The sequence below is a fragment of the Pelodiscus sinensis genome, chromosome 22, assembly GCF_049634645.1.
Source record: "Pelodiscus sinensis isolate JC-2024 chromosome 22, ASM4963464v1, whole genome shotgun sequence".
Classification (NCBI taxonomy): Eukaryota; Metazoa; Chordata; order Testudines; family Trionychidae; genus Pelodiscus; species Pelodiscus sinensis.
In genome coordinates, this window is record NC_134732.1 from 15,972,867 (window position 1) to 15,999,851 (window position 26,985).

General features: G+C 51.9%; 1 protein-coding gene across 2 annotated transcripts in view; it reads right to left on the reverse strand.

Annotated features, from left to right (window-relative positions):
- RALGDS (ral guanine nucleotide dissociation stimulator) overlaps positions 1–26,985 on the reverse strand; it is a 116,915-nt gene that overhangs the window by 63,573 nt on the left and 26,357 nt on the right. Inside the window, exon 1 of one of the 2 annotated variants that reach the window (XM_006136833.4) lies at positions 22,834–23,128. The exons of the other annotated variant lie outside the window; for it this stretch is intronic. Within the exon in view, the coding sequence (XP_006136895.2) occupies positions 22,834–22,929 (96 nt within the window). The 5' untranslated portion in view covers positions 22,930–23,128. Of the gene's footprint in view, positions 1–22,833; positions 23,129–26,985 lie in introns of those variants that run through there. 2 annotated transcript variants of the gene reach the window in all.

Sequence of the window (26,985 nt, forward strand, 5' to 3'; positions counted from 1 at the left end):
CAATTTTTTTATGTGTACTGAGGCATGTGTGAATGTGCACCCCCAAAAGAAACACAAAACCAAGCTGTGGGTGCTCTGTTAATCAGCTGGGCGGCATTTGAATGTTTTCTGAGTGGCCGCACAAATGCACTGCTTTCAGGGAACACTGTAAGGCCAGCAGATTTCTCCCCAACCGACTGTGAGATGCAAGCCCAGTTTACCCACACTTTAGCATTATCACCCCCTCTCTGCCACTCCTTCCTCCCCAGGGGCGCACGGCTGTGGACTGTGCTTTGCACTGTTGCAATAGGGAGAAGGTAGCCCCCCAGGTCTGACCTCCTGGAAGAGTGAATGGCAGTGTTTTTGGAGGGTGTCGTCACCCCATCATGAAACAATCAACAGGATTAACTCGCCGCACTGCAAACCCTGTTCCACACTGAGGCCATCTGAGGGAGGATGAGCCACCGTTTAGAGACAGAAGCTCAGCTCTGCATTTACTCCATTACTATTTATAATTGGGATGGACTTCATCAGTAAACAAATCTAAATGGAAGGTGGTAGGAACGTGGTCTATCCCAGTGGTTCTCAATTGACTGTAGGTTGTATTTCTCAACCAGTGGTATCAGTACCCTCGAGAGAAGTCTGGGGGCTATGTCAACACAACTGAAATTTGGAGAAAACTGTTTTACAGCACTTTATTATTTTTCTACTTTTTACACCCAAAAATGTCATCGCCTGCCTGGCTATGATTAAGTTGTTTAAACAAACGTGTTGCAATGGTAGAAAAAAAATGGTGGGTGTGAAAACTGTAGGTACTGAGGGTACTTATCATTTTTTTTTTTAAAGGGACACTTTATAAAAAAAAGGTTGAGAAACATTGATCTAGGCTGTACTCAGTGTGGTCTGTGGGTGGCATCCACACAATATATCTACTCCCTGTATGGGCCTGTGTCAGTCACATGGGTTGGAGCTGTGTGCTGACTGGGCTGCGGTTGGAGAACCATTGATCTATTCGGACAATACTGTGCTGACAGATGAGAGCGAGGAATCATAGAATCATAGAACACTAGAACTGGAAGGGACCTCTAGAGGTCATCAAGTCCAGTCCCCTGCCCTCATGGCAGGACCCAGTACCATCTAGACCATCCCTGATAGATGTCTATCTAACCTGCTCTTAAGTATCTCCAGAGATGGAGATTCCACAACCCCTCAAGGAAATTTATTCCAGTGCTTAACCACTCTGACAGTTAGGAAGTTTTTCCTAATATCCAACCTAAACCTCCCTTGCTGCAGTTTAAGCCCATTGCTTCTTGTCCTATCCTCAGAGGCCAAGGGGAAAAATGTGTCTCCCTCCTCCTTGTGACACCCTTTTAGATACCTGAAAACTGCTATCATGTCCCTCTCAGTCTTCTCCTTTCCAAACTAAACAAGCCCAGTTCTTTCAGTCTTCCTTCATAGGTCATGTTCTCTAGGAAGCTTTGATCTGGGTGACTGATGCAAGCTATAACCTCAAAATAAGACATACGGAAGTCAAGTAAGTGACTTGCATGGAATTAAGACAGAGGAACCGTGATAATCATTACGCTACAGAAACAATTAGCCTCATTAGCACCAGGACTACAGTTGACAGGCAATTTTTTTCTTTCCTCTCTCCCTTCTGATGCTGAGGGTCCCCTCTTTTTTCCACCCAAGATCATCTCATCTGAAGAAGTGAGCTGTGCCCACAAAAGCTCATGTTACTATACATATATTTTTGTTAGCCTTTAAGGTGCCACAGGACAACTTCTTTTTTTTTTTTTTAAGTTATTTTTAACGTCAAGGACCTGAGTCTAAATCAGGTTTCAGTATTTAAATACCTTGGGAACTGGTGAGTGATGATTGGAGAAATCAACAAAGAACTTCCAGCAGGGCTGTGGACCCTGGGGGAAGTCCAGCGCAAGGTAAATGGAGAGATATGCGATAAACGCATGCCCAGACTACATAAGGGACACTTACAGACAACCAAGGTGAGACCAGCTCGTCTGTACAGATCAGCGACATGGGCCACCAAACAGGGGCGCTTAAGAAGACTCGAAGCCACTGGAATGAGACATTTGAGGACGGTGAGAGGGGCAATATTGCTAGACTATCACATCGGGAGTGAGACCAAGGTCTGGTGTCAGAGAGAAGCTGCTTGAGAGAAGGCTGAGATGGTGTGGGGATGTCCAAAGCCTGGATGAAGAGAATCCTGTGAAGGTGGCATTTGAGACTAGAGTTTGCAGGGGTGGAGAATATGGGGACATAAGAACGGCCATACTGGGTCAGACCAAAGGTCCATCTAGCCCAGTAGCCTGTCTGCCGACAGTGGCCAGTACCAGGTGCCCCAGAAGGGGTGGACCGAAGACAGTGATCAAGCAATTTGTCTCCTGCCATCCTTCTCCAGCCTTTGACAATCAGAGGCCAGGGCACCATTCCTCACACCCTAGCTAATATCCTTTTATGGACCTAATCGACATGAATTTATCTAGCTCTTTTTAAAACTCTGTTATTGTCCTAGCCTTCACAGACTCCTCTGGCAAGGAGTTCCACAGGTTGGCTGTGCGCTGTGTGAAGAAGAACTTTCTTTTATTAGTTTTAAACCTGCTACCCATTAATTTCATTTGGTGTCCTCTAGTTCTTTTATTATGGGAACAAGTACATAACTTTTCTTTATTCAACCTCTCCACACCACTCCTGATTTTATATAACTCTATCATATTCCCCCTCAGTCTCCTCTTTTGTAAACCGAAAAGTCCCAGTCTCTTTAGCCTCTCCTCATATAGGACTTGTTCCAAACCCCTAATCATTTTAGTTGCTCTGTTCTGAACCTTTTCTAATGCCAAAATATTTTTTTTGAGGTGTGGAAACCACATCTGTACACAATATTCAAGATGTGGATGTACTATAGTTGTATATAGGGGCAGTAAGATATTCTTTGTCTTATTTTCTATCCCTTTTTTAATAATTCCTAGCATCCTATTGGCTTTTTTGACTGCTCCTGCACATTGCGTGGACGTTTTCAGAGAACTATCCACGATAACTCCAAGCTCTCTTTCCTGATTAGTTGTAGCTAAATTAGCCCCCATCATATTGTACGTATAGTTGGGGTTATTTTTTCCAATGTGCATTACTTTACACTTACCCACATTACATTTCATTTGCCATTTTGTTGCCCAGTCACTCAGTTTGGTGAAATCTTTTTGAAGTTCTTCATAGTCTGCTTTGGTCTTGACTATCTTGAACAGTTTAGTATCGTCTGCAAACTTTGCCACCTCACTGCTCACCCCTTTCTCTAGATCGTTTATGAATAAGTTGAATAGGATTGGTCCTAGGACTGACCCTTGGGGAACACCACTAGTTACACCTTTCCATTCTGAAAATTGATGATTTATTCCTACCCTATTTTTCCTGTCCTTTAAGCAGTTCTCAATCCATGAAAGGACCATCCCTCTTATCCCATGCAACCTATTTTATACAAGAACCTTTGGTGAGGGACCTTGTCAAAGGCTTTCTGGAAATCTAAGTATACTATATCTACTGGATCCCCATGGTCCACACAGGACTGCCAAGGAAGCAGTGGACAGTGGACATCCAATTTCCAAGGGACCTGATGCTCAGACTCCCAAAGATTTCAAGAAGAGCTGAATGGGGTCCTGGTTCGGGACACAAGGGCTAGATGTGGCCTTGTCACATGCCCCGTGTATGGGGTGAAGCGTAGCTGTGCCACCCCTGCAGTAGCAGAGGGAAGACATCGGACGCCAGGGCAGCACCATTCCTTCCCTGCAGTCCCTCTGCTCTAGCAAGGCAGTCATTGCTGCTGGCCCCTAGCCATAACACATTACTGGTCTCTCCCTTTGCCAGCTCAGTGCGGTAGCTGGTGCATTAGGGGAGAGAGAATTCAGCCTGGGCCACTCCTCCTCCCACATGGTAGATGGGGAGAGAAAGGAGAAAGTGCCCAGCACCTGCTTACACCTGTGCCCCTGGATCCAAGCCCTGGGAAGGCCATGCAGCAGTGTGCGGCGGCATTATGCCAGTGGGGGGAAACCGGTAATCCACAGGTGCAGTGGTAAAAGGAACTTAAAATGTCTGACAGGCGCTGTCCTATTGCAATCCAGGTCCCTGCCAGCTCTTTAAATAGCTCCCTGCTGGCTGCCGCAGCTCAGCCAGCTCTTGCCAGAGCTGTGCACCCGGGCTCACCCACTGACTTTCACCTCTGCGATTGCGGCCCATTGGGGTTTTATGGGTGGCCCGCGAGACTTTGCTTACCGTTGCCCACGCACAGGATGGTCAGATTCTGCTGGTTCTATTTGCATATTTTTTTTCCTACCGGTATTACTAAACTGACACGCACGTAAAGCAAAGGCATGTGAAGTGAGGTATGTGCCGACTGCACACAGCATCGACTGCAGGAGCCGTGTGCTCCCTCTGCAGCCATTCAAAGCGCTGCTACGGTTCAGTCGGCCCACCCTGCAAATTCTAGGTACACAGGTGCAGTTAGCAAAACCACACTATCCCGGGAGTCCATCTTGTGGCCCACTGAGATGAAAGAGGGCCACTCGCTAGCCTAGATTGCCCGTCGCTGCCTAATGCCCTTGTGTGGCAACCTAGCCCAGGATGGATTTAAATGACAGCACTTATTTGAATTGCTACAACGCACCACATCAGTCAATACGTCGACTTTTTAAAAAATGCACCCACCCACCTTCCGATCCACACGCATGCACAGCCTTCCCAGCGCACCCTGCTTCCTAGCGCTAGCCAGTTTTCCAGTGGCACCGATCTAAACCCATCCAGCGTGATGCAAACTGACAGCGGACAGCAAATTGCATTGACAGACCCTTATTGAATGAAACTATTCAGCAGCAGCCAATCAGGTTTCATCCATCCCACGGCCGGAGTTTAATTTGTGACAGGGCTGAGTCCCGGCACCTCTAGGCTTGCTGCATCTGTTACGAATGTAAAACATTGGCTTGAGCTCCAGCACCTCTTTCATTACCAATTAAGCACTGCCCACAGCCAATTTGCTAAATTGCTGCAGCGTTCAGAAAGGTAACGAATTACAATCAGCTACCACGGGGTTTAATTATCTGTCAATGCACAAACTGCAACATCAGACACTTTATGGAGTGAGGTGACCCAGTGTGTGACAACGTCAGGGTGAAAAATGAGAGCAGAGAGGAAGAGAAATGAAGAAGCAGAAGCCAGGGAGATGAGATGCCACCGCGGATACTATACGGAAGAGACAGAGAAAAGCCTCCCCTGACACTGGGAGCTGCAGAGGAGAAGGCTCTTGCACCAGCCGTAACAGGATGAGGGAAGTCGAGTGCTAGGGGAACGCAATGAACGAGGAGCAGTGTTCCCTGCAAGCTGTGCGCTCCTGCGGTCGCTCAGCTGATTAGTGGTGCACGTACAAAATTCATTCCATGTATGGATGGAAAAAATCTACACATGGATAGAAAAGATTAGAGGGAGCATTTACAAGGAGGAAAATGGAGTGGCAGAGACAAGTGCTAGGATGGAACCATTCACACCAAGCCCTGTCCCCAGCTGGTGTAAACTGGGGTACTTCCCCTGGAGTTACCTCGATCTACACCAGCTGACGATCTGGCACATAGTATTCTGCTCACTTTTCATGTCAACAGTTGCGCTGCATCAGTTACCACCAGAAGCGGATAAAATACAGCCATTTACACGTGTCCCCTGAAAGCCGGGGGATGGAACAATCGCAGGAAATGGCCTCTCTTTCCCAGGTTGCAGAACACTGACAATGAAAGTTGCTTTCACGGCACCAAACCCACAGCGTGTGCCATGGCACCCAGCCAGCGCTGTTCCTTCAAATACAACATTGCTGCATTGCCCCTCCTGCAAGGGGAAGCTATTTCTAGATGCGCCATTGTGTATGAATGTCCCTCTCTCGGAGCCCAACAGCAGCACCCCACACTGTCCTCCCCTACTTCCCTGGAGCCTTCTACCCCCGCTGGAAAAGAGGGTGTGGGCGAAGGAGTCTGGACTGATGGGGCATGGAAAGCGCACGCTCTGGCTGGGATTGGCCTGTGACGTACACGCCACATAAAGCTGGGAAATAAACAGAGGAACAGCGGGGAGGAAAGGAAAGGAAATCGGGGCAACCAGCATGGGAGGAGCGCTGGAACCATGTGTATTTTAGGGGTGCTAGAATCACTGAACCAAACTGTAAACCCTGTATATGGTGGAAACCTCTTTGAACCAGGGGGCCTAGCACCCATGCAGCCAGGCCCTCCAACGCTTCCCACCGGGAGGGTCTGCACCATCTCACCCCGCCCCACCCCACACTGTCTGTTAGTGGATTGTCACGTTAGTGCCACAGACAGTGATGGCCTCACAGTTTGTGGCCGGATGTTCTCTGTCGCACACAACAGATATCGCTTGGGCCGTCGCACACGCGCTGTCCCACCGTGACTGCATCCCAGTGAGCGGAGACAGGTGTCTGCCTTGCAGCGGCTCTCCCTAGGGTCTCTATGGGAAGGCCTGCTCTGAATAAACCAACTGGGCCTACGCCTGGGGAGGGCAAAGCCCTGCTGCCTCTAAGAGCACACTACAGACTTCACCAGCGCACGTTTCTGAGAGGGCAGATGTTGCCCTGGTGTGCACATGTGATATAGAGGAGGCTGGAGTGAGGGAACGGCTGGAGAAGCGAGCTGCCTGGCAGTGCCCTGGACAGCGAGGTGATTGGGGGTGTGAATGAGGTTTCCACAGCTAAGCAGCACCATGCAAAAGGGCACTGGCGATCAGGCGCCAGGTGTGGCACTAGCCCGCAGGGTCCCTACCTGACTGACACGCACGGGAAGGGCGACCCTCGGCCAGCTTGTCAGAGCAATGAAGACTGACACGCACGCCGCCCTCACTGTGCTTTGCTGGCCTGGCACCGCAGCGACCTTGGCTACTTACTTATTTCCATAAATGGACTAAAAGAGGCGCCCCTATGAAAACTCTCACTGCCTCCAACATCTGGGAACAGGGACGTTATCATCAACCCGGTAGCTCCCCCACGTCATCCCCTCGCTCTCTCAGCCAAGCAGCACCCAACTCACTCATCACACAAGCCACGAGAACACCCCAAACCAAACGCCTCCCTTCTCCAAAGCCTGCGCAAAACCATCCTCCCAGGAGGCCAACAAACCTGAGCTATTTTAGCCCCCCGGCTCCAAAGCAGGGAGCCCCTCGCAGAGAAATCTCTGCCTGCTCTCTGGGCAAACAAAGGAGCTGGCTGGGATTATTAATTACATTCCCATTTAATGCCACTGGCCAGTGTTTGCACAGTGCTTTGAAGATGAAAAGCACTAGGCTGCGTGGGGTTATTCTTGGCATTTGCTGCTGAGTCGGGTTTTGCTGAGTCTTGAAATTAACATTAAAGAAAACGTGAGGCCTGTTAAATGAAACGCACATCACCAGCTTGGTTATGCTCAGGGAATGCAGCACAGCAAGGCAGGAGACTAGACAACAGGCCGGTTGACAATGACCATTTTAGGGCAGTCGCCCACCGTTTCTCTGCCACCGGCACAACCCCACCAGAGCTACAACTCAGCAGTCCTCCTGCTGCCCCGCAGTCCTGCTAAGAACACCACTCGAAGCCAGTCTACACCAGGACACCCACTGAGGGGCTGTGCAGGGTTAGAGCAACTGAACACAGGGGGTCTAACATTGTCAGCACAGACGCAGTCCTCCTGTCCTGTCTCGTGGTGCCCAACTCAGCTCGGAGCCTAGCTGTTGCAAACCCGCAGTAACTGCCTTGGCTGGACAGCACACCCTCTGGATTGACACCCCTGGAAGCAAGAGCAGAATCTAGGCTGGATCACTTTTTCTGTGGTTTCTAGTTTCCTCCGGAAAAAAAGCCCATCCCTCGTGGGGTGCCAGAGACAGGCTCGGTGAGTTTGTTGTTTTGAACGAAAGCCTTCCCCAGGAAACAGTCCTGCTTTTGGCTTGCAGCTCCGCCCTCCCGATAAGAGCTACTATACAGAGGCAGTGGAAAAGACAGGGTGTCGGAGATAAATACGATAATATCTCTGATTCACAACTGGGCTACTACTGACTGTCCATCCATCCAAACAGACTGTGGGCTGGCGAAGCCTACGGAGTCATCCAAACACAGGCTGAGCAGCAGCACCAGGCGCAGCAGCAAAACATTTCGGCGCTGTTCACGGGTGCAGAACCAAATCGGGCTTGCACAGCGGCAGACAGGAGGCACTTCATGCTGAAGAGGAGGTCCTGACAGACACACGGGCTGTGGGACAGCCTGGGATGTGCAGATCCAAGGCAGATCCAAGACAGCTGGCTGGGATGTGCAGATCCAAGGCAGCTGGCTACTTCATAAGGCTCTCAGCATCGCAGAGACATTCCCTTTGGGAGCTGTTAGCAGTGAGTGTGGGAGGAAGGTGCTGGGCTGGGAACCCTGCAGAATGAAGTTTATGACCCAAAAGGACCAAGTGGCTGGGGACAGGATACAGCAGTGCTGTCTTTATGCTCATTTCCTAAAAGAGAAACCTTCCGCATTGCACTCCTCCATGAAAGTCTACCAGGTTTTATAGATAAGGAAACTGAGGTACAGAGCAGGGATGAGACTTCTCCAGGGGTCACCCAGCAGGCCAGCAGCAGAAAAGAGCCTAGAGCCTTCTACTTGTGTCCCAATCCAATGCTCCATCCTCTAGGAGACACTGCCACCTCTGTGCACCATTTCTCCCTTGTGTAATCACTTTTAGTTAGGGAGGAGGATTAAATCCCAGTAAAAGGGTATGAGAGAGGAAGCCTAGCTAGTGAATGACATATGAACCGGGGAGTTCACCACCCCTGAAAACTAGTTCTGGCTCTGCCACTGACTCACCGTAGGAACCTGAGCATGTCCCTTCATCCCTGTGAGTGACAGCACACAGTATTCCCAGCTAGAAGCTTTGCAGGGGCTGACTTGATGTTTGCACAGTGCTTTGAAGCTGTAAAGTACTGTAGACACTAAGACACCAGCTCCTTATCGCTGATCTGAAAGTTCTTTCTGTATGTTCCAGAGAAGAGTGTGAAACCAAAGATACCCAGGGCTGCAGCCGGCTTTCACTCCTAAAGCTCAACCAGAAAAAGCACTGGATGCAGCGGGGAACAATCTAGCCCTGGGGTAAAATGGACCCTAAAATGTCTTTCCCTCCCATCTCCTGCCTCTCTCTCAGCTCTGGAGCCTGGAACTAAGGTTAAAAGTAGGCATCCAGCTTCCAGAGTGCTGGGGAAAAACATATTAAAGAAATAAATCAGCATGTGAAATACAATTCCAGTAATTAGCCCATTCAGGGGGAGAACATTTTCTAAGATCTTTGAAATTAAGCCTGCTGTGTCGGTAACTGCATCACAGAGATGGAGGGGAACGAAGAGGGACATAACATCTCTGCCTAAGCAGTGGAATTTGGAAAAGCATCCAAGTGACAGAGGGCTCCTGCATCTCTTACGTCTTGTCTGCACGGGAAAAGTTTCACCAATTTATACTGGTAGAGTTAAACTGCTATAGTTATGGTGCTACATCCACCTCGTGGCTACTGCTCTTCTGGGGTATGTCTACACTACCCCGCTAGTTCGAACTAGCGGGGTAATGTAGGCATACCGCACTTGCAAATGAAGCCCGGGATTTGAATTTCCCGGGCTTCATTTGCATAAGCGGGGAGCCGCCATTTTTAAAACCCCGCTCGTTCGAACCCCGTGCAGCGCGGCTACACGGGGCACGAACTAGGTAGTTCGAACTAGGCTTCCTAGTTCGAACTACCGTTACTCCTCATTTCACTAGGAAGCCTAGTTCGAACTACCTAGTTCGTGCCCCGTGTAGCCGCGCTGCACGGGGTTCGAACCAGCGGGGTTTTAAAAATGGCGGCTCCCTGCTTATGCAAATGAAGCCTGGGAAATTCAAATCCCGGGCTTCATTTGCAAGTGCGGTATGCCTACATTACCCTCCTAGTTCGAACTAGGAGGGTAGTGTAGACATACCCCCGGTATTGGAATGGCTGTTTTGCTTCTCCTTAAACTCCTTTCAAAGCAACATAAGCGAAATGGGGGAAGAGGCCTGCTTAAATGGGAATAAGAGTGTCCACAGATACAATTTTTTTCTGTAACTGTATTATACGGGGCATAGATACTCCAGTGATCTGGGTTATATAAATGCTAGAGGTTGTGTTGCACAGCATTACGTTACAGCATGATTGTATACACTGCATTATCTATGCCGTCCTGCAGCCAGGGGGTCAAACCCCTACAATGACACACTGCGCTGTGCATTGCTCCGGGTGCTAGAATGTAACATAATGGGACTCACATACTGCATTCCTCTCTCCTGACCCTGCAGATTCCAACTGTCTCTCAGGTTCCGGGCGTAGCTGGTTCAGCTGGCAAGGCAGCGTGCTGTAAAGTGCCGTTTTATGAAGCATTTACCAGTGTGCTAGAGATGCCCCCCAAAGGCTGCATGCTAGGGATGTTAGAGTGTACACAGTTAACTGATAAGCCTGCTCTTATTGCTGTTCCAGAGACAGTGGGGGGAAGGCAGGAGCCGGTGCATGTGGGGAGCAGCAGGGCAGGGGGCAGATGGGAGCCAGTGCTCCGGGGGAGCCAGCTTAAATGCCGGCTCCCTGTGAGCAGCAGCTCCTGCAGAGCTGCTAGCCTCCCCGACCCCGCGCTGCTGCCTCGGATAAAGAGGCAGTAGCGCGGAAGTGGGGGGAGGAAGGTGGGAGCTGGTACTCAAGGAAAGCCGGCTTTTAAGCTGTCTCCTCGCACATATTGGCTGCCATGCTGCCTCCTGCCTCCTGCAGTTCTGCCTTTAGATCAGAGGCAGCAGCACAGAGGGCGGGAGGGAGGCAGGAGCCAGTGCTTGCGGAGAGGCGGCTTCATTTCAGCGGTTACACAAATACCCGGATTTTACCATCCCTGCTGTGTGCATTGCTTGCAGCTCCCCGTGTGCCGCTTTCCCCTTCTCGGATCTGCTTTCACAGCCCTTGAGGCGGGTAGCTTTTGCTGGCAAAGCACTTCAGATTCTTTAGCAATCCTTCCCGTTTGGCCTTTCTTGCTGTGCAGGGGCGGATTTTGCAATTGTTTCTGCTGAGTGGTGGCGGTGAGAGGCCGAGAGGCGCGTTATCTGAAGCTGGAGTGGGTGGGCCACAGTCAAGCTTCCTGCACAGCTCTGCCAACACCCCTTGGACAGACCTACAGCCCTGGGTCACGTGGTGCAGGGCACAAGTTCAAGAACCTACCAAGCCACAATATAAATTTAGATACCAGCAGTCTAAGCCAGACCCCACTGGAGTCAACCCAAGTCTTGGCACCATGTTCAGTGGGCTTATTACATTATAAAGCGCTACAGTCAGTCCAGCGCTGTATTACAGGTTGGACATTTCTTAACTGGGACTCTGGTCCGGCAACATCCATGGTCCAGAAGGACCAGATGTTCGAGGACCAGAGAGTCCCAGTGGAGAGCTAGCACCTGGGAGCCCTGCAGGCTGGTGGGCAGTGGGAGCCTCATGTGCGGTAGCGGGGCTGCCCGGTGCGGCAGCATGAATAAAATAAGGACACGGAGGCACGGGGCTGCTGTGTGCTGCAGTGCATATGGAGGCTGGTGCACACGGAGGTGGCGGGCTGCCAGCAGGGTAGTGGGGGCTGACAGGGCAGCAGGGGCCAGCGAGAGGGGGGAGCCGGACAGGAGGCCAGCGGTGGAGCATGGGCTAGATAGGGCTAGTGGCAGGGGGGTCAGAAATGACCTTCCCTGGTCTGGTAAAATCCATCATCCGGGACTGGTCAGGTCCCGAGGATGCTGGACCAGGGAGGTCCAGCCTGTACATGCACTGGACATTAGACACAAGCATTCTATGAGGAGAGGAAGCCTGAGCCAGTCAGCTTTGCTCTGCGCCAAACGAACACCTTGCAACCCGCGAGCACAAAGCCCTCTGCAGCCCTTAGTGCACCAGCTCGCACAACCCCCCGGGAGGGAGGGCGGGGTGATCGAGCTGGGGCATCTGAGAGGTAAAACGACCTGCCCATGGTCACACAGCAAGTGGGTGGCAGAACTCGGAACAGAACCCAGCACCCACCCGCCAGGTCTGTGCCCCAACGAGCATCCAGCTCTGCTGTGCACCTGGGCGCTCCCTGCTGGTGAGGGACACGCTCCAATTTCTGCTGCGTGCTTGCTGGGTTCCGGGCACCAGCGATGGGCCCTGCTCTTAGGGAGAAGGGTTTTCGCATGTGTGCTGCACCCCAGCCGTGCACAGAGGCTTGGTGTGAAGCTGCTGGTTAGGACCCTTGTGAACACACATTAGAGGGGCCCCCCACTGCAGTTACATCTGTTCTAAAACCACACAAAGTGAATCGTCCATCTCCCCCCAGCCTGCGGGAGAGGCGCCTCCTGGATGCTGAGCCAGGAGCCAGGCCAAGAGTTCCCAGCTGGGGTGGGAGAGGGTCGTGTGACGTAATCGCCAGATAGGCCAAAAGCAGCTGCATACCTGGAGAATGAGGTCTTCTCCTGGCCCAGACAAGCTCCTAATCTGAGCCAGAGGCGCAGGCCACAGCGAGGGGCTCCACCTCTCAGCAGCAGGCAGCCCTTCTGTGCTTCCACCTGAATCTGTCACCCCCCTCGCTTTCTGGGGCCCTGTCCGTCTGTCCTCCTGGGCTCCCATGTAAATCCCCCATCCTCCAGCCATCCTGGTCAGCTATCTTTTCAATGTCCGAGGCTCTCAGCTGTCCCCCGAAGGCAGTCCATGACTCCCCTTCTTGCCTCACAATAGTCCTCCTCCTGTCCGTCTGTCCTCTTGCTACCCTGTGTCCATTTGTCCTCAAGTGCTCCCGTCCATACCCTTCTGAGCTCCTGCATTCCTGTCCTTCCCTCTTGATCGACGGCCTGACTCCTTCTCTCCTCCCAAGAGGTTCTTGGGACACAATAATACGCCCAGTGGAGTCCTCCTATAGCACAGTAACTCTCAAAGTTTTGAACCCGCAGCCCACCCTGCTCGACGCAGACCTTTCCGCAGACCACCAGCCAAACACCCGTGATAACAAAATGGGTGCAATAGGGGGTGGGGCTGCGGGGTCTGAAGGGGAGGGAGGGTGCAGGAATGGACTGAGAGTGGGGGAGTCTGGATCAGAGGGCGCAGGGGCATGGTGGGGGTGCAGAGTCTGGGTGGGTGGAATGGTGCAGGAGCAGGGTGGGGTGGGGGGTCTCAGCGGGACTGGGGTGCATGAGGGTGATGGGGGTATGGGCCTTGGCATGAGAGGGATGGGGGTGCTTACCTGGCTCCGTGCCTCCCGCTGTTTCCCGGTACCATCTCCCGCTGCTCCCATTGGCTGTGATTCCGGCCAATGGGAGCAGTGGGCAAAGCCTCCAGGCAAGCAGTTTCCTGTGTTGCTGTTGCCCCAGTGGGGGTGAGGGGGAATGGCAGCGCGCAGAGCCACTTCCTTCCGCTGTAAGCTGGATTCAGCCTGCGAGGCTTGGGGCTCCCCCCAGTAGCAGAAAGCCAGCACAGGCATGTCCAGCTTGCTGAGGAGGGGAGAGGCTGTGGGGCTGGAGCACCAGTGCAGGCTCCCTGCTGCAGGGAGGGGCAAGCCCTAAGCTGGTGGGGGGGAAGGCAGGCCCTGAGCTAGTGGTCCACAGACCACACATTGAGAACCACTGCTCTAGCGAGGGCCCTTCTTCCCATTGAACAACAAAGTCCTCATTGTGTTCCAAGCGGAATTGCAATAAACCCCACTGCAGGATACAGATGCACTGGAAAACTGCAGCACCTTAGACAGCAAGGTACCCAGCCGGAGATTAAACGCAACGGTGCAGGCAAAGGACACATCAGACTTAACACACACGTCAGGTGCGCATGGTTAACGCCCAAGTCAGACCTAGTTTTTAAAAACCAAAAGCTGCAGCACTAGGTGCAAAAATACACCACTAGCCAGTCAGTCCCGATTTGCAGGCATGATCACAACGCCGCTCACCAATTAACTGTTCAACTGCGCAGACTTTTTCTTTTCTCTACAACCCTGCGCTTCCCAGATTGGGACAATCAGGCCCAGCAATGATTGTTTTGTCAATCCCATGTTATCAAGAGATCTCAAAACACTTTGCAGAAGGAAGGTCAGCAAAACCACCCCTGTTTTCCAGATGGGGAAACTGAGGCACGGAGACACAACAGCACTTGCCCACAGTAGAGACTGGAATAAAACTCAGGTCTCCTCAATCCCGGTCCAATGCCCGACTTACCAGCCCACTCTGCTTCTTACTAGAGGCAGGATGTCTAACCGTCCACGGGGTCAAATATCTATTTGCTGTCTACGTTCCTCCACGGCCGCTGTGTCCAGCATCTCTCTCCTCATTGTGGAGCTGGACTCCATTACATCGCTCGTTCCCCGCAGACGGGGCAGCAGGCAGACAGATCCCTAGATGGGATCATTAAAACGATATGAGCAGGAGCGCCTCCCTGCCCTCCGCCCAGAGTCTCCGAACAAAGCACAGCCGTAGGAAACACCCTGAGCAGGCCGGCAGGAAGGTGCTTACCCCCTCCATCCAGAAGGGGTGCACAGGGCACTGGCCAAGCTTGATGGCAACGCTCGGGGGGGGAGGGGGGCAGATGCTCAATGCTGCGAGCGCCGGAGGTGGGGCTTGCATTAAGGCCTCCTCCAGCCAGTGCGTATCCCCTGAGAGACCTGCTGCGTTCTTATGCCATTCCCAGAGCTGCCGAGCAGCATTTCCAGGGCAGCATCCCAGCAGCGCCCGGCTAGGCTAGGGAATGACTCTGTGGAAAGGCCCCTGAATGCCTGAGGATCCCAACAACCACCTTTTGGGAGGCAACTAGCTTCACCAGGGTACAGAACACACGTCAGGGAGGCAGCTTGGCAGGGGGAGAAGCCGAGGCTGCAGGCAATGTCCGGGGAACGGGATCCAATGCACGATCATCTCTGTTCTACCCACAGACCCCCCCCCCCAAATCAGCAGTTAACTGGCAGTGACAATTTCCAGGGAACTGGGCGTGCTGTACATGTGGAAGGCCTGGGATAACCGAGGATGCAGTGTGTGGGGCTCCTTGCACAGCACTCAGCAGGGAGACTAAACCTACATGGAAAGCACATTTCCCACTGAGACCAATAGGCTCTGCCATATATTTGCAGGTCACTCTCCCTCCACTGTGGAAATGCAGCCAACTCTGGGGTGGAACATGGCAGCCTAACAGGCCCAGCAACTCGTTGCTAACCTGGCAGTATGCTGCCCGACGGGGCGCAGAGAGGCGGAGTTGGGAAGAGGCACCGCAGGGGTCTGTTGGCTGCTGTTTGGCAAAGGGCACACACTGCGAGGCTTCAAGCAACTCCTGTGAGGGGCGTGCAGGAGAGAAAGATCATCACCCAGTGCAAGGGAAAGTGAGGGGCTGAGATGCCTGGGAGCTTCTGGGAAAGAGCATCAGGGGGTCAGTGACTCAGCCCCAGCCATTCACACTGCTGAGGCAGCTCAGCTGGGGACCTGCGGTGCTGGGGGAGCAGCTACCTCCCTCCGTGTGCCGCTCCTTTTTTATCTCCGCCCCTGGCCACCTCAGCTCCTTGCTTGCTAGCAGCCAGGGCTGGAGCCAGCCCCCTGCGGCAGGGCCCATGGAGTCAATCATTTGCTTGTTCGTTCTTCCATCTGCGTGGACTTCACCGATGTTGAGAACCTGAGCTCACCGACTAGAAACACAGCCAGTGACGGGCAGACCCAGGACAAGATTTCAGCCACATAGCTTTGCCAAACGCACCACCATCCTGACCCACAGCGTTCCCAGCCCGTTAGGGATGTTAAAATACGTTTATTTGTGCAAATGTTGAAAATGTCAGTAGTTACACGTGGGGGGGGGGGGGGGGGGAGGGGAGGCAGGAGCTGGTGGTTGCAGAGAGCTGCCTCCCCCACACCAGCTCCTACCTCCCCCCGGCTGCCTCTGATAAAGCAGAGCACACAGGCCTACATCCCTCCACTGCAAGAGGCTTGTTGGTTAACCATGTACTTGGATACATGTTCACTGCCCCCTACTCAGCTAGGCCAACGTGCCACTGCCCTGACCCACAGCATCCCCTCCTATCCCACACCACTGCCCCCACACAGCTCTGCCAGCCCCCATCACGAATTGTGTGGTTTGATTAGGTGGACAAAGATCCGCTGGGGCTATGTCTAGACTGCAGAGTTTCTGAAAAAGCGGGTGCATTCTATCGGCACCCCTGTATTCCTCATTTTATGAGGAATAAGGGATCTTCTGAAAGAAGAGGTTTTTCCCCACGTTTGGTCATGTGGAGATGGGCCAAATGTCGGAAAAGCCTCTTTCGAAAAAACAAACAGAAAAAGGTACACACATTGTGTATCTTTTTCCGAAAAACAAACTCTGTATAGATGTACTGGATTGAGAACTGGTTAAAAGACAGGAAACAAAGGGTAGGAAAAAATGGTAAATTTTCAGAATGGAGAGGGGTAACTAGTGGTATCCCCCAAGGGTCAGACCTAAGACCAATCCTATTCAACTTATTCATAAGTGATCTAGAGAAAGGGGTAAACAGTGAGGTAGTAAAGTTTGCGGATGATACTAAACTGTTTAAGATAGTAAAGACAGAAGCAGACTGTGAAGAACTTCAAAAAGATCTCACAAAACTGAGTGATTGGGCAACAAAATGGCAAATGAATTTTAATGTGGATAAGTGTAAAGTAATACACGCTGGAAAAAATAACCTCAACTATACATATAATATGATGGGGGCTAATTTGGCTATGACAAATCAGGAAAGAGATCTTAGAGTTATCGTGGATAGTTCTCTGAAAACGTCCACACAGTGTGCTGCTGCAGTCAAAAAGGCAAATAGAATGTTAGGAATTATTAAGAAAGGGATAGAAAATAAGAGACAGAATATCTTACTGCCGCTGTATAAAACTATGGTACGCCCACATCTTGAGTACTGTGTACAGATGTGGTCTCCTCACCTTAAAAAAGATATTTTGGCCTTGGAAAGGGTTCAGAAAAGGGCAACTAAAATGATCAGGGGTTTGGAACAGGTCCCATATGAGGAGAAGCTAAAGCAACTGGGACTTTTCAGTTTGGAAAAGAGGAGACTGAGGGGGAATATGACAGAGTTATATAAAATCAGGAGTGGTGTGGAGAGGGTGAATAAAGAAAAGTTATTTACTTGTTCCCATAATAAAAGAACTAGAGGACACTAAATGAAATTAATGGGTGTCAGGTTTAAAACTAATAAGCGAAAGTTCTTCTTTACACAGTACATAGTCAACCTGTGGAACTCCTTGCCAGAGGAGACTGTGAAGGCTAGAACTATAGAAGAGTTTAAAGAGAAGCTAGATAAATTCATGGAGGTTAAGTCCATAAAAGGCTATTAGCCAGGGGGTAGGAATGGTATCCCTGGCCTCTGTTTGTCAGAGGCTGGAGACAGATGGCACGAGACAAATCGCTTGATCATTGTCTTCGGTCCACCCCCTCCAGGGCACCTGGTGCTGGCTACTGTTGGCAGACAGGCTACTGGGCTAGATGGACCTTTGGTCTGACCCAGTACGGCCGTTCTTATGTAGCCTGGGGACAAGAAGACCAAGCTACTCTCACAAGTGTAACCTGCAGTGGGATTTGAACCCACATCTCTGGAGACTGCACTCCCAGTTGGGCAGGCTTCCAATGCAGTTCCTGGGCTGGAAAGGCTGGGGAGGGTTTGTAAGGTTTACTGAAACAATAACCGCCTGTGATTTAGGGCTGGGCATGAGGGACCATGGAAGGTCTTGGGAAATACTTCCCTGACACAGTCTGTTTGGGATCTCCTGGGGGGTGGAGAATGGAGATCAGAGGATATAAAATCCCCCCTACAAATGTGCAATGGTCCAGGGTGGGCACCCCTGATTGGCTCTTCCTCGGTTGGGCCTCCCAGTCCTGGCACAGGCAGGCGGGTGATGCTGCCAGTCCAGAATCAGAAGATATGAGAGTGGGCATGCAGGGAATAATATGCTCAATTTCCTCTCCGGGCAGTGAGCAGGAGGGAGCACTTGAGATTGTGCAAGTGGAGTTTCCACACTGGCGCATGAGAGATACGGCTCTGGATTTCCCCACTGACGTTTCCACTCTGGCATGAGCTTTGCCAGCAGAGGAGGCGTACGAAAGGATGCCAGCTCGGCAAGCACTGCTGTGTGCAACGGCCCCCCCCGCTCTGCGGCTGACAGACAGGGTTAATTCTTCCCAGGGACGGCAGAGAATCAGACAAGTTTATACACACCAAGAATGAACCCGTCCCCAACCTGCAGATGTTAATCCTTCCGCTCCAAAGCCGCAGTCTGTGCGGCCAAGCATTGCCTGCTGACACTCGCCCAGTCGGAATCCAACTGCTCTCTGCTAGAAGCAGGAAGGCCAAGTCAAGTTGTAAAATGCCAGCACTACCCTTGTGAGTGATGGACAAGTGACTCCCTTCGAGTTAGCGCCAGTCCCTCTCCGTGTAGCTTGGGCACCTTGTCCTGCTTTACCCTGTAATGCTCTGAAATTGGGAGCGTGGCAGTAAAAAGCGCAGAGTGCGCACTGAGGAGGGCCTCCAGTTGTTCTTGCAGTGGGAAAGCTGGGACAGATTCTGTACTCAACAAGGCTGGTGTAAGTCCTAGGTAGGGATGTTAAAATGGGTGTAATTTATTAAGTAACTGTGTGACTGCTGAAAATTCCAGTGGTTATGCAGTTACATGCAGGGTGGCAGACGACTCCCCAGGAGCTGGTGCATGCTGGTAGTCAGCTGTTAAGTCGGCTCCCCGCATGTACTGGCTTCTACCTGCCACCAGTGTGTGGTGGCAGGCGGTTCCCCAGGAGCCAGTGCATGCAAGGAACCAGCTTTTAAGCCAGTTCCCCATGCGTACCAGCTCCCTCTTGCTGCCTCGCCCTGTTGCCTCTGAAACAGAGGCAGCAGGGCCGGGTGGCAGCCAGATCCCCAGGAACGGGGGCAGGAGCCTGTGTGTAACAATGTTAACTGATAAGCCCAGGCTTATCAGTTAACCATTTACACAGGTACATTTCACATCCCTAATCCAGGGGACTCCTCTTAGTTACACTGGAGTGAATCCAAGGTGAGAGCAGATTTTGGAATCTTTACCAGACCTGAGGTCATGCAAGAATGCCCATTAACTCTTCCGTGCTGAACAGCAGAGCAGCTATGTTCAAGGACAAACACAGATCCCTGGTGGAGCTAGGACAACCCAAAAACATGCACCCCTAGGATCAGGATACACTCTGACATTCCAGCCTACAACTGGGCCTCTCACAGTGTCTTGGCTGCGGAGATCCGTGCCTGTTCCAGCAGCTGCAAAGGGGTTAATGGAAACAATGCCTAACATACAGGGTTTGCACTTTAATTTGACTCTGTGCGGTAAAACCCAGAGTGCTATTAAGAAGGAGAGGCCATTCTAGAGCAATCCAGGCCAGGGTTTTCTTCTCCCAAGCACAGTCCCAACAGGCCAGCTCAGGTGTGCATAAAGATCCAGTTCAGGTTTTCCTCTTCCTTAATTAACATGAGACAGGACTATGCAGCACTTTAAAAACTAACAAGATGGTTTATTAGGTGATGAGCTTTTGGGAGCCAGACCCACTTTCTCAGATCAATTTGTGGAAGAAAATTGGTATGACCATATATACCAAAGAGATACAATCAAAAAAAGTGAACACATATAAAATTGACAAATCAGATTTTAGGACAGAGGGTGTGAGGGGGGGAGGTTAGTGTCTACGAGATAATGATATTAGGGGTGATAATTGGGGAAGCTATCTTTGTAATGACTAAGATAATTAGCATCTTTTTTAAGGCCCATTCGTAAAGTGTCAAATTTAAGCATGAATGACAGTTCTGAGGCTCCCCTTTGTAGTCTGGTGTTAAAGTCTCTTTGAAGCAGGATGCATGTAGTAAGGTCGTTGAGACAATGTCCGGTCTGGTTGAAATGGCAAGAAACTGTTTTTTCTTTGTGAAACTGTCTGATGTCTGTTTTGTGTGCATTGATTCTTTGGCGAAGTGTCTGAAAAGTTTGTCTAATATATATTATGTGTTCACTTTTTTGGATTGTATCTCTTTGGTATATATGGTCATGCCAATTTTCTTCCACTATTTGATCTGAGGAAGTGGGTCTGGCCCACAAAAGCTCATCACCTAAGAAACCATCTTGTTAGTCTTTAAAGTGCTGCATAGTCCTGTCTTTTGTTTCAGCAAGACCAGACTAACACGGTGACATCTCTAGTACTTAATTAACATGAATGTCCCAGGGAATCCGCTACCTGTCTTGGGGCATCCCAGGGAGTTCCTAGGCAATGCCCTAACAGTCACAGGTAAATCCAGCACTGGCTTTCCCTGCCCAGCAGGAATGGGTTCTGGGCTGACTACACTTCTGAATCCAGCTACATCACAGTGAAACTTTCAGCCTGGTTAGAGCTGTACAAACCCATTGGTCCTAAATAGGGTGTCCTGATATGACTGGGACGGTCCTGATGTTAGGCTTATATAGGTGCCTCTTACCCCCACAGGACCCTATAGCCTCACCCCTCTCTCACCAATTGTCACACAAGTTATCTGGTCACCCTAGCCTTAAGAAACCTGCCAACACACTGCAGACAAAGCAAACAGCGAATAAGCTGCGGAGAGACACTGCCCTAGGAGATACAGGCAGTACCTGTGCTCAGATACCACAATGGTGAGCACAGCAGACAAGGGAAGAAGGGAGCATGGAAGCCCTGTGAAATCCTGAGACGAAAGAAATGTCAGGACAAGGGGCCACTGGAAGGATACAGCCCTTTGCAGGGCTGGAGGAGGGCATAAAAATGGCCATGAGTCAGACCAAAGATCCATGTAGCTCAGGATCCTGTCCTCTGACAGTGGCCAATGCCAGATGCCCAGAGGGAATGAACCGAACAGGGAATCATCAAGTGATGCATCCTCTGTCATCCATTCCCAGCTTCTGACAAGCAGAGGCTAGGGACACCATTCTTGGCGATCCTGGCTAATAGCCATTGATCGACCTATTCTCCATGCATTTATCTAGCTCTTTTTTTTGACCCCTGTTATAGACTTGAACGTCACAACATCCTCTGGCAAGGAGTTCCACAGGTTGACTGTGTGTGAAGAAATACTTCCTTCTGTTTGTTTTAACCCTGCTACCTATTAATTTCCTTTGGTGACCCCTAGTTCTTGTGTTATGGGAAGGAGTAAATAACTCTTGTTTATTTACTTTTTTCACGTCATGATTTTATAGACTTCTATCATATCTCCCCTTAGTCATCTCTTTTCCAAGCTGAAAAGTCCCAGTGTTATTAATCTCTCCTTATATGGCAGCTGCTCCATAGCCTTAATTCTTTTTGTTGCCCTTTTCTGAGCAAAAATGACATGGGTGCACACCTCTGTTCGCTCCCTTGAAGCAGGAGTCTTCCTGCCTTGTTCCATGCTCCTCTCAGCTGGTTCTAAGAAGCACTGGCTGTCCCAAGTCCCAGTTACTGCAGTGGAAATTGTGAGCCCATCGCCTGCTCCACCTCCCTATGTACAGCTTGGTTACCTAGCTCCAGCCAGCTGTGTGCAACAGCTGCCAGTAGCCATGCAGGTATCCCCATTAGCACAGCCAACCTGCAACTCTTGGACAAAGCTCTGGGATGAATCCAATTGCGAGTGATCTGCTAGTCACTTTCTACTGATGGAGACACTTTCCCCGTATGCTGAGCAAGGCCTGTGGGGCTTCCCACCCTGCTGGGACTGAATCCTGCCACCATGGTATGTGGGTGAGGAGAGGCACAAAGTCCTTCCCTTTCTTTGTCTTTCTGGGTCTCTTCAAAACCAGTGCCACCACATGGAACTCACCGCATCACTCCACCAATTAAGCGTGACATCAACACCAATGCATTACTTGCACAACTGGCAAGACATTCAGATTTAATGTCTCCACAACAAACAAACTCTGCCTGGGGTATGGGTTCAATTCTGCCCCCTGTGAAGTCAGAAGTTTTGTCCCAAATGCCTACAGGACAAGGACTAGGTCCCATACTCCTAAGCCTATGAAAATAGAGACAGTGATATCGGGTACAGCGTGTCACATAGCCCAGCACCGAGTGATCAGCTCTATAATGTACTCACGCGTGGAGCAGAGTTAAGGGTGCTGAAGGAACCTTCTCTCTTAATTCCCTGGCTTTGGGTGCAGCACTGAGGAGATTTCCAAGTGTATCAAATAGGACTGTTGCACAGAATGGGCCAGATTCCATGCTTAGTTGCTCCAGTGGGGTTTTCCCCACAGGAAGAGAGAGCAGACTCTAGCACAGAGCAAACCACTAAACAGCTGGATAGACAGTGATGGAAGGTGTAAAACAAAGCCTGTGTAGAAGGCGATTAAACCGCTGCAACTGAATGGAGGCTCTGAAATCCCATATCAGAACTGTCCTGCATTGATACGCGGCAGCCCGCGCTGATGGGCTGCCCTGCTATGAGGCAGCGATAGACTTTCACTTGTCCCACCTCACACAACAAACATCCTCTTTTGCTTTGACAGGTGAAATGCATTTAACTTTCTAGGAACCTTTCCTCCCCTCTCCTCCCACATTTGGTACCCTGGATCTGGGAAGCACAAGAGACAGTCTGCCCCGAAATACTCCTCGGCAAAAGCGATAGACGAACTGTTGCCCACACACCAGCCCTTGGCAGCTCTAACTTCACCAGAACTTCCCTGTTCCCAGGAATGTTGCTGGTTGGATGGGAGGGGATGGGAGGGTACGATCAAAACCCCCTCCCGGCTCCTTATGCCCCATCCCTACCCCCACCCCCTCGATCAGACCTCCGCTTGCCTCTTGCTTTCTCTGTACTCACATCATCATCCTGGACACTCAGGGGAATATCCAGCATACACATCTGCATGGGCTGAACCAGAGCCTTCTGCACATTGAACAAAGGTTTCGCCTCCATCTTCCCAGCACCAGAAGGGTCTCTCTCTCCCTCTTTTGCTCTCTCTCTCTCTCTTTTTCTTTCCAATGCCTAGACTAAGCGTAGATCCAGCCCTGGCGAAGAAGTAGATTGAAGATCTCCCTTTGATCAGCTTTGGCAGCGCATCTTGCCAACAGCAGCTGCTGCTGCACTAAGAGATTTTATTTCCTTCCTTGAAAATCAAAGAGCTGAGGTGCCGCACCAAGAGGCTTTCCGTGTGCGTGTGCAGCCGGTGATGTTCTCGAGATCTGAGAAACAGCCCTTGTCTGCAAGCGTGCCACAACATGCTCCTTTCCCCCTGCCTCTCTTCCTCCCACTCGGCGCGATCTATGCTGCTCGCTCCTGCGACCGCTTTGCACCGGCGCGGGGTTTCCAGCCTCATCTACATGCATGGCACTCGCAAACCCGGTGCATTGTCTCAGAGCCACAACAGGTCCTGCCTGCTGTTGCTTTCCGATTAGGATCGAACAGTGTCTGCAGTAGCTACAGCGTTTCCCAGTGGTGGTTGTGTCAGGCAGGCACTCCGGGCTGGAGGAATAGGGGTGTCGGGAGGATGAACTTCAGCCTTTGCTTCCCCCTTTGCTTTCCTTCTGCCATCCCTCTCGTGTTGTTCAAGGCACTGTTTCAGACAGACGCCTCCCTAAGCTCACAGGGCACCAGCAGGCTTAAATAATCAATGCCCGGGGAACCCAGGGCGGTTCCTGATGTGGAGGAGCACTGCATTGCTAATACAGACCAGGGGAGATTTGCAATCATTTGGCTTGTGAAAAACCTTTGCCTCATGGGCCAGGCAACGCCACCCATCAGGGAGCCTTTCCAGCCACAGAGCTCACTGCGTCCTGCCCTGGGTTTGAAATGGGGCTTTACTGGTGGTGTGTTCTGGGTGCGGAGCATGTCCCCCCTCACAAAGGCCATCAGCAGTGACAGCGGGACATGGGGGGGGCCTCCCCCAGCACTAGGAGTTTAGTCTTTAGAGTTTAGCCTCCAAGAGCAAGTCCACCCTCAGCAAACACCGTCTCTAGGATCTTGTATTCCCCAGCATAAGGGGCACAACTCTTGGGCGCAGAGGGGGAAATGAAAGGCCTGCTGGGGTGACTGCACTGGCATCTGGCAACTGGAAACTGGGGACGCAGTGAAATGTGGCTGCTGGTCACTATATGATGCAGGGCCCATAGGAGTGTCTCTGCCCAGTATCTGCATCTGCCTTGCCTTTCCTGGGGAGTGATGGGCACAGGCTGGAGAGCGGCTGCTCCCCACAGAAATGTAGCCCTGATACCGTCCTCTCCCCTCACCCCATGTACAGCTCAGCACTGGACGCTGCAGCAGAGAGCTGGCTCCTGCCAGACTGCAAGGCCACTTGGTGCCAGTCCCACTGACTTTAATCCCCACCAGTGCCAGAAATCAAGCCTGTCGTGTCTGGTGGAAAGGGCCACTCAGAAAGGAGCAGGCCAGTGGGTTCTGTTGGCCGTGCCCAGTGCACAGCGTGGGAGGGGATGGAATCGCCTGGGTGCTCTGAGTAGGTGCCAGCAGGTACGATTTCAAATGGCTCTGCCAGGTCCCCACCGAGAAGAAGCTGCCCTATTAACGAGGGCGACCTCACAACCCGCCAGGTAGCTTCTGTAGACAGGCCAAAAGTAGAGAGGCCAAGGAGAACTGCCCTGCCTGGGCCCACACTGAGCATCACCCCGGGACCTTGCAGCAGCGCCATTCTGTGAAAACAGAACATTTCGCCGTGGCTGTGCGGAGGGGGAGGCCATTCAAAATCACGCTGGGCGTATTCGCCAGGGGCTCAGAGAGCCCCTAAGCAGCCAGTTGGGGATTCACAGCATGAGGGGGGCAGTGAATGGGAACTCCGCTCTGTGCATACACAAGGACGCCTGAATCTCCACTTTCCCTCACTGGGCAACAGTCGTGCCCCGGTGTTTCAAATCCATCTGGCTGGCATTGGCCACTGGGCCTAGCCTGGTGCACACGTGGCTTTCTTGGGGACCTGCTGGGATTAGCATTCCTTTGCCCTTAGGTAACCGGCGGCTCAGCCTTTAGCCTCGGAACCGCTCCAGCTCTCTCTTCCTGTTCTCTCCTGGCATGGGTGAGTCACTTGCACTCCTGCCAGAGCTGTCCAAGCCACTGGGCCTGGGCAGGCCTCACACACGCACAGCCTCATGGGGAAAAGCTACAGTCTCCTCTGCTGAGCCAGCTTGTCCCTGGGCACATGGGAGGGGGCTTCCCTGGCCTCCTCCTGGCTCCAGTTATCCTAAGCTGGGGGCGGTGCCAGATGACGGCAACGCTGCCTGAGGCACAGCAGCACTCCTGGCTACAGCCTAGTATCCTAACCCAGAACAGAGCTGGGGGAGGCCAAGAGTCAGTGCCTGCCCTCCACATTAGGCTGTGGTAAATCTGCAGCGCTGCCACTGAGTTCGTGGGCCCAAGTGTCTGCCACCAAAGGCCGGTGCTCGGGGCAACAATGGAGAGGGTGGAGTTAAAAACCACCCTGGCACTGCCCACGTTCTGGGCCTGTCCAGGGATCTGCCTGGCCCTCAGGGAGTTAGAGCAGTTCTGAGGTTGCTCTAATGGGAGCTCAGGCTGTCATACGGCTCCGGAGATTAGCCGGACTGCCCTCTTCCCACAGCCTCTTCCTCTCTCTAACCATCTCCACCATGCCCCAATGCTGGAGGTGGTGAGGGGACCAGTATAGAACCCACATGTTCCTCCTACACCAGCCAGGATGGCGCCTTACCACGGGAGAACACCCTCATGAAGCAATGCACTACCCAAAGGCCACTCCATGCTTAGAGAGACCCTGAGAGCAATGGGGAATCCCAAAGGACCGACCCCATCAGGGGCTCTCTTATACACTTTGCCATCCGGATGGCACTCCAGTGTGGATCAATACTTGCCACTAGCACCCCCAAGGGTGTACCCAATTAGTGCTGTGCAATGCTCTACAAGCAGGGCGAGGGTGCCAGCAATTTCTCCCTGCCCCAGTACTGATCAGCTCATGCTCTGCAGCAGGAGACTGGATTCCTCTCTGTAGGTCGCTCCATAAAGATGTTTAGTTCCTGAGGTTAGAGGTCCAATCTCAACTACATTTCCAGTAAGAACAGGCGCAGGTGGTCACGGCTTCCGACCCAAGTTAAATTGTGTCTCTAGTGTCCATAGCCCAGCTCCTACCACAAACCCTGTGTGAACAAACAGATCTGCACAGCAGGACACATCCCAACAGTAACCAGCAGATGGGTGCAGTTCAGCCTCGCCATCAGACCCTCCTATGAACCCAGGTAGGTGGGCACTGGCAGACTCAACATCTGGAGAAGGGAAAAAAGGTCAGGTTCAAGACCTGAAGTCCCCTAGGAGCACAGTTCCTTGGCATTTTCCCCTGGGTATAGGAGCCTCTGCCATTAATTAAGTGGTGATATGGAAAGCGAGGCCCACTATCCGCCTGGTGGATGTGTCAGTCCCCATCCCCGGTTGCAGCAGAAAGAGAAAAGCGACAGGGGTATTTTCTACAAGCTATCACGTGGCTGGCATGGCCCCAGAGCTCAGTGACCTCTGGGCAGGGCAGCCGTAAAGCTGTCAAAGAGGGGAAATAACCTCTCAGGAAGCATCAGAAACCACGCAAGAGATCTTGGGAAAACAAAGCAAAGAGTCCCAGGACTGGCCTAAGCAATGGCACAGGAACATTTTAAAAAGTGGGGGTGCTGAGCCTCCTTACGCCTGTCCACCCCCACCCGCAGCTGAGGCTGGGAGCAAAGCCTGGCACACAGGCCAGCAGCAAGAGGTCACCAGCTTACGGGGCTGAAACTGGGACCCCCGCATGTGGGGTCAGCAGGAGCAGAGCTCCCGGTGCATGGGGCAGAAGCAGGGACCTCGGGTGAAGGGCTGGCAGCAGAGGCCCCCAGCATGCAGGGCTCAAGCCAGAACCCCAGCATACAGGGCCAGCAGCTGAGCCCCTGGTGCATGGGGCCAGAAGCTGAGACCCCAGGAGTAGGCTGGAAACTTGGGGGTGCTGGAGCACCCTCCCCACTAGTTCCCATGCCT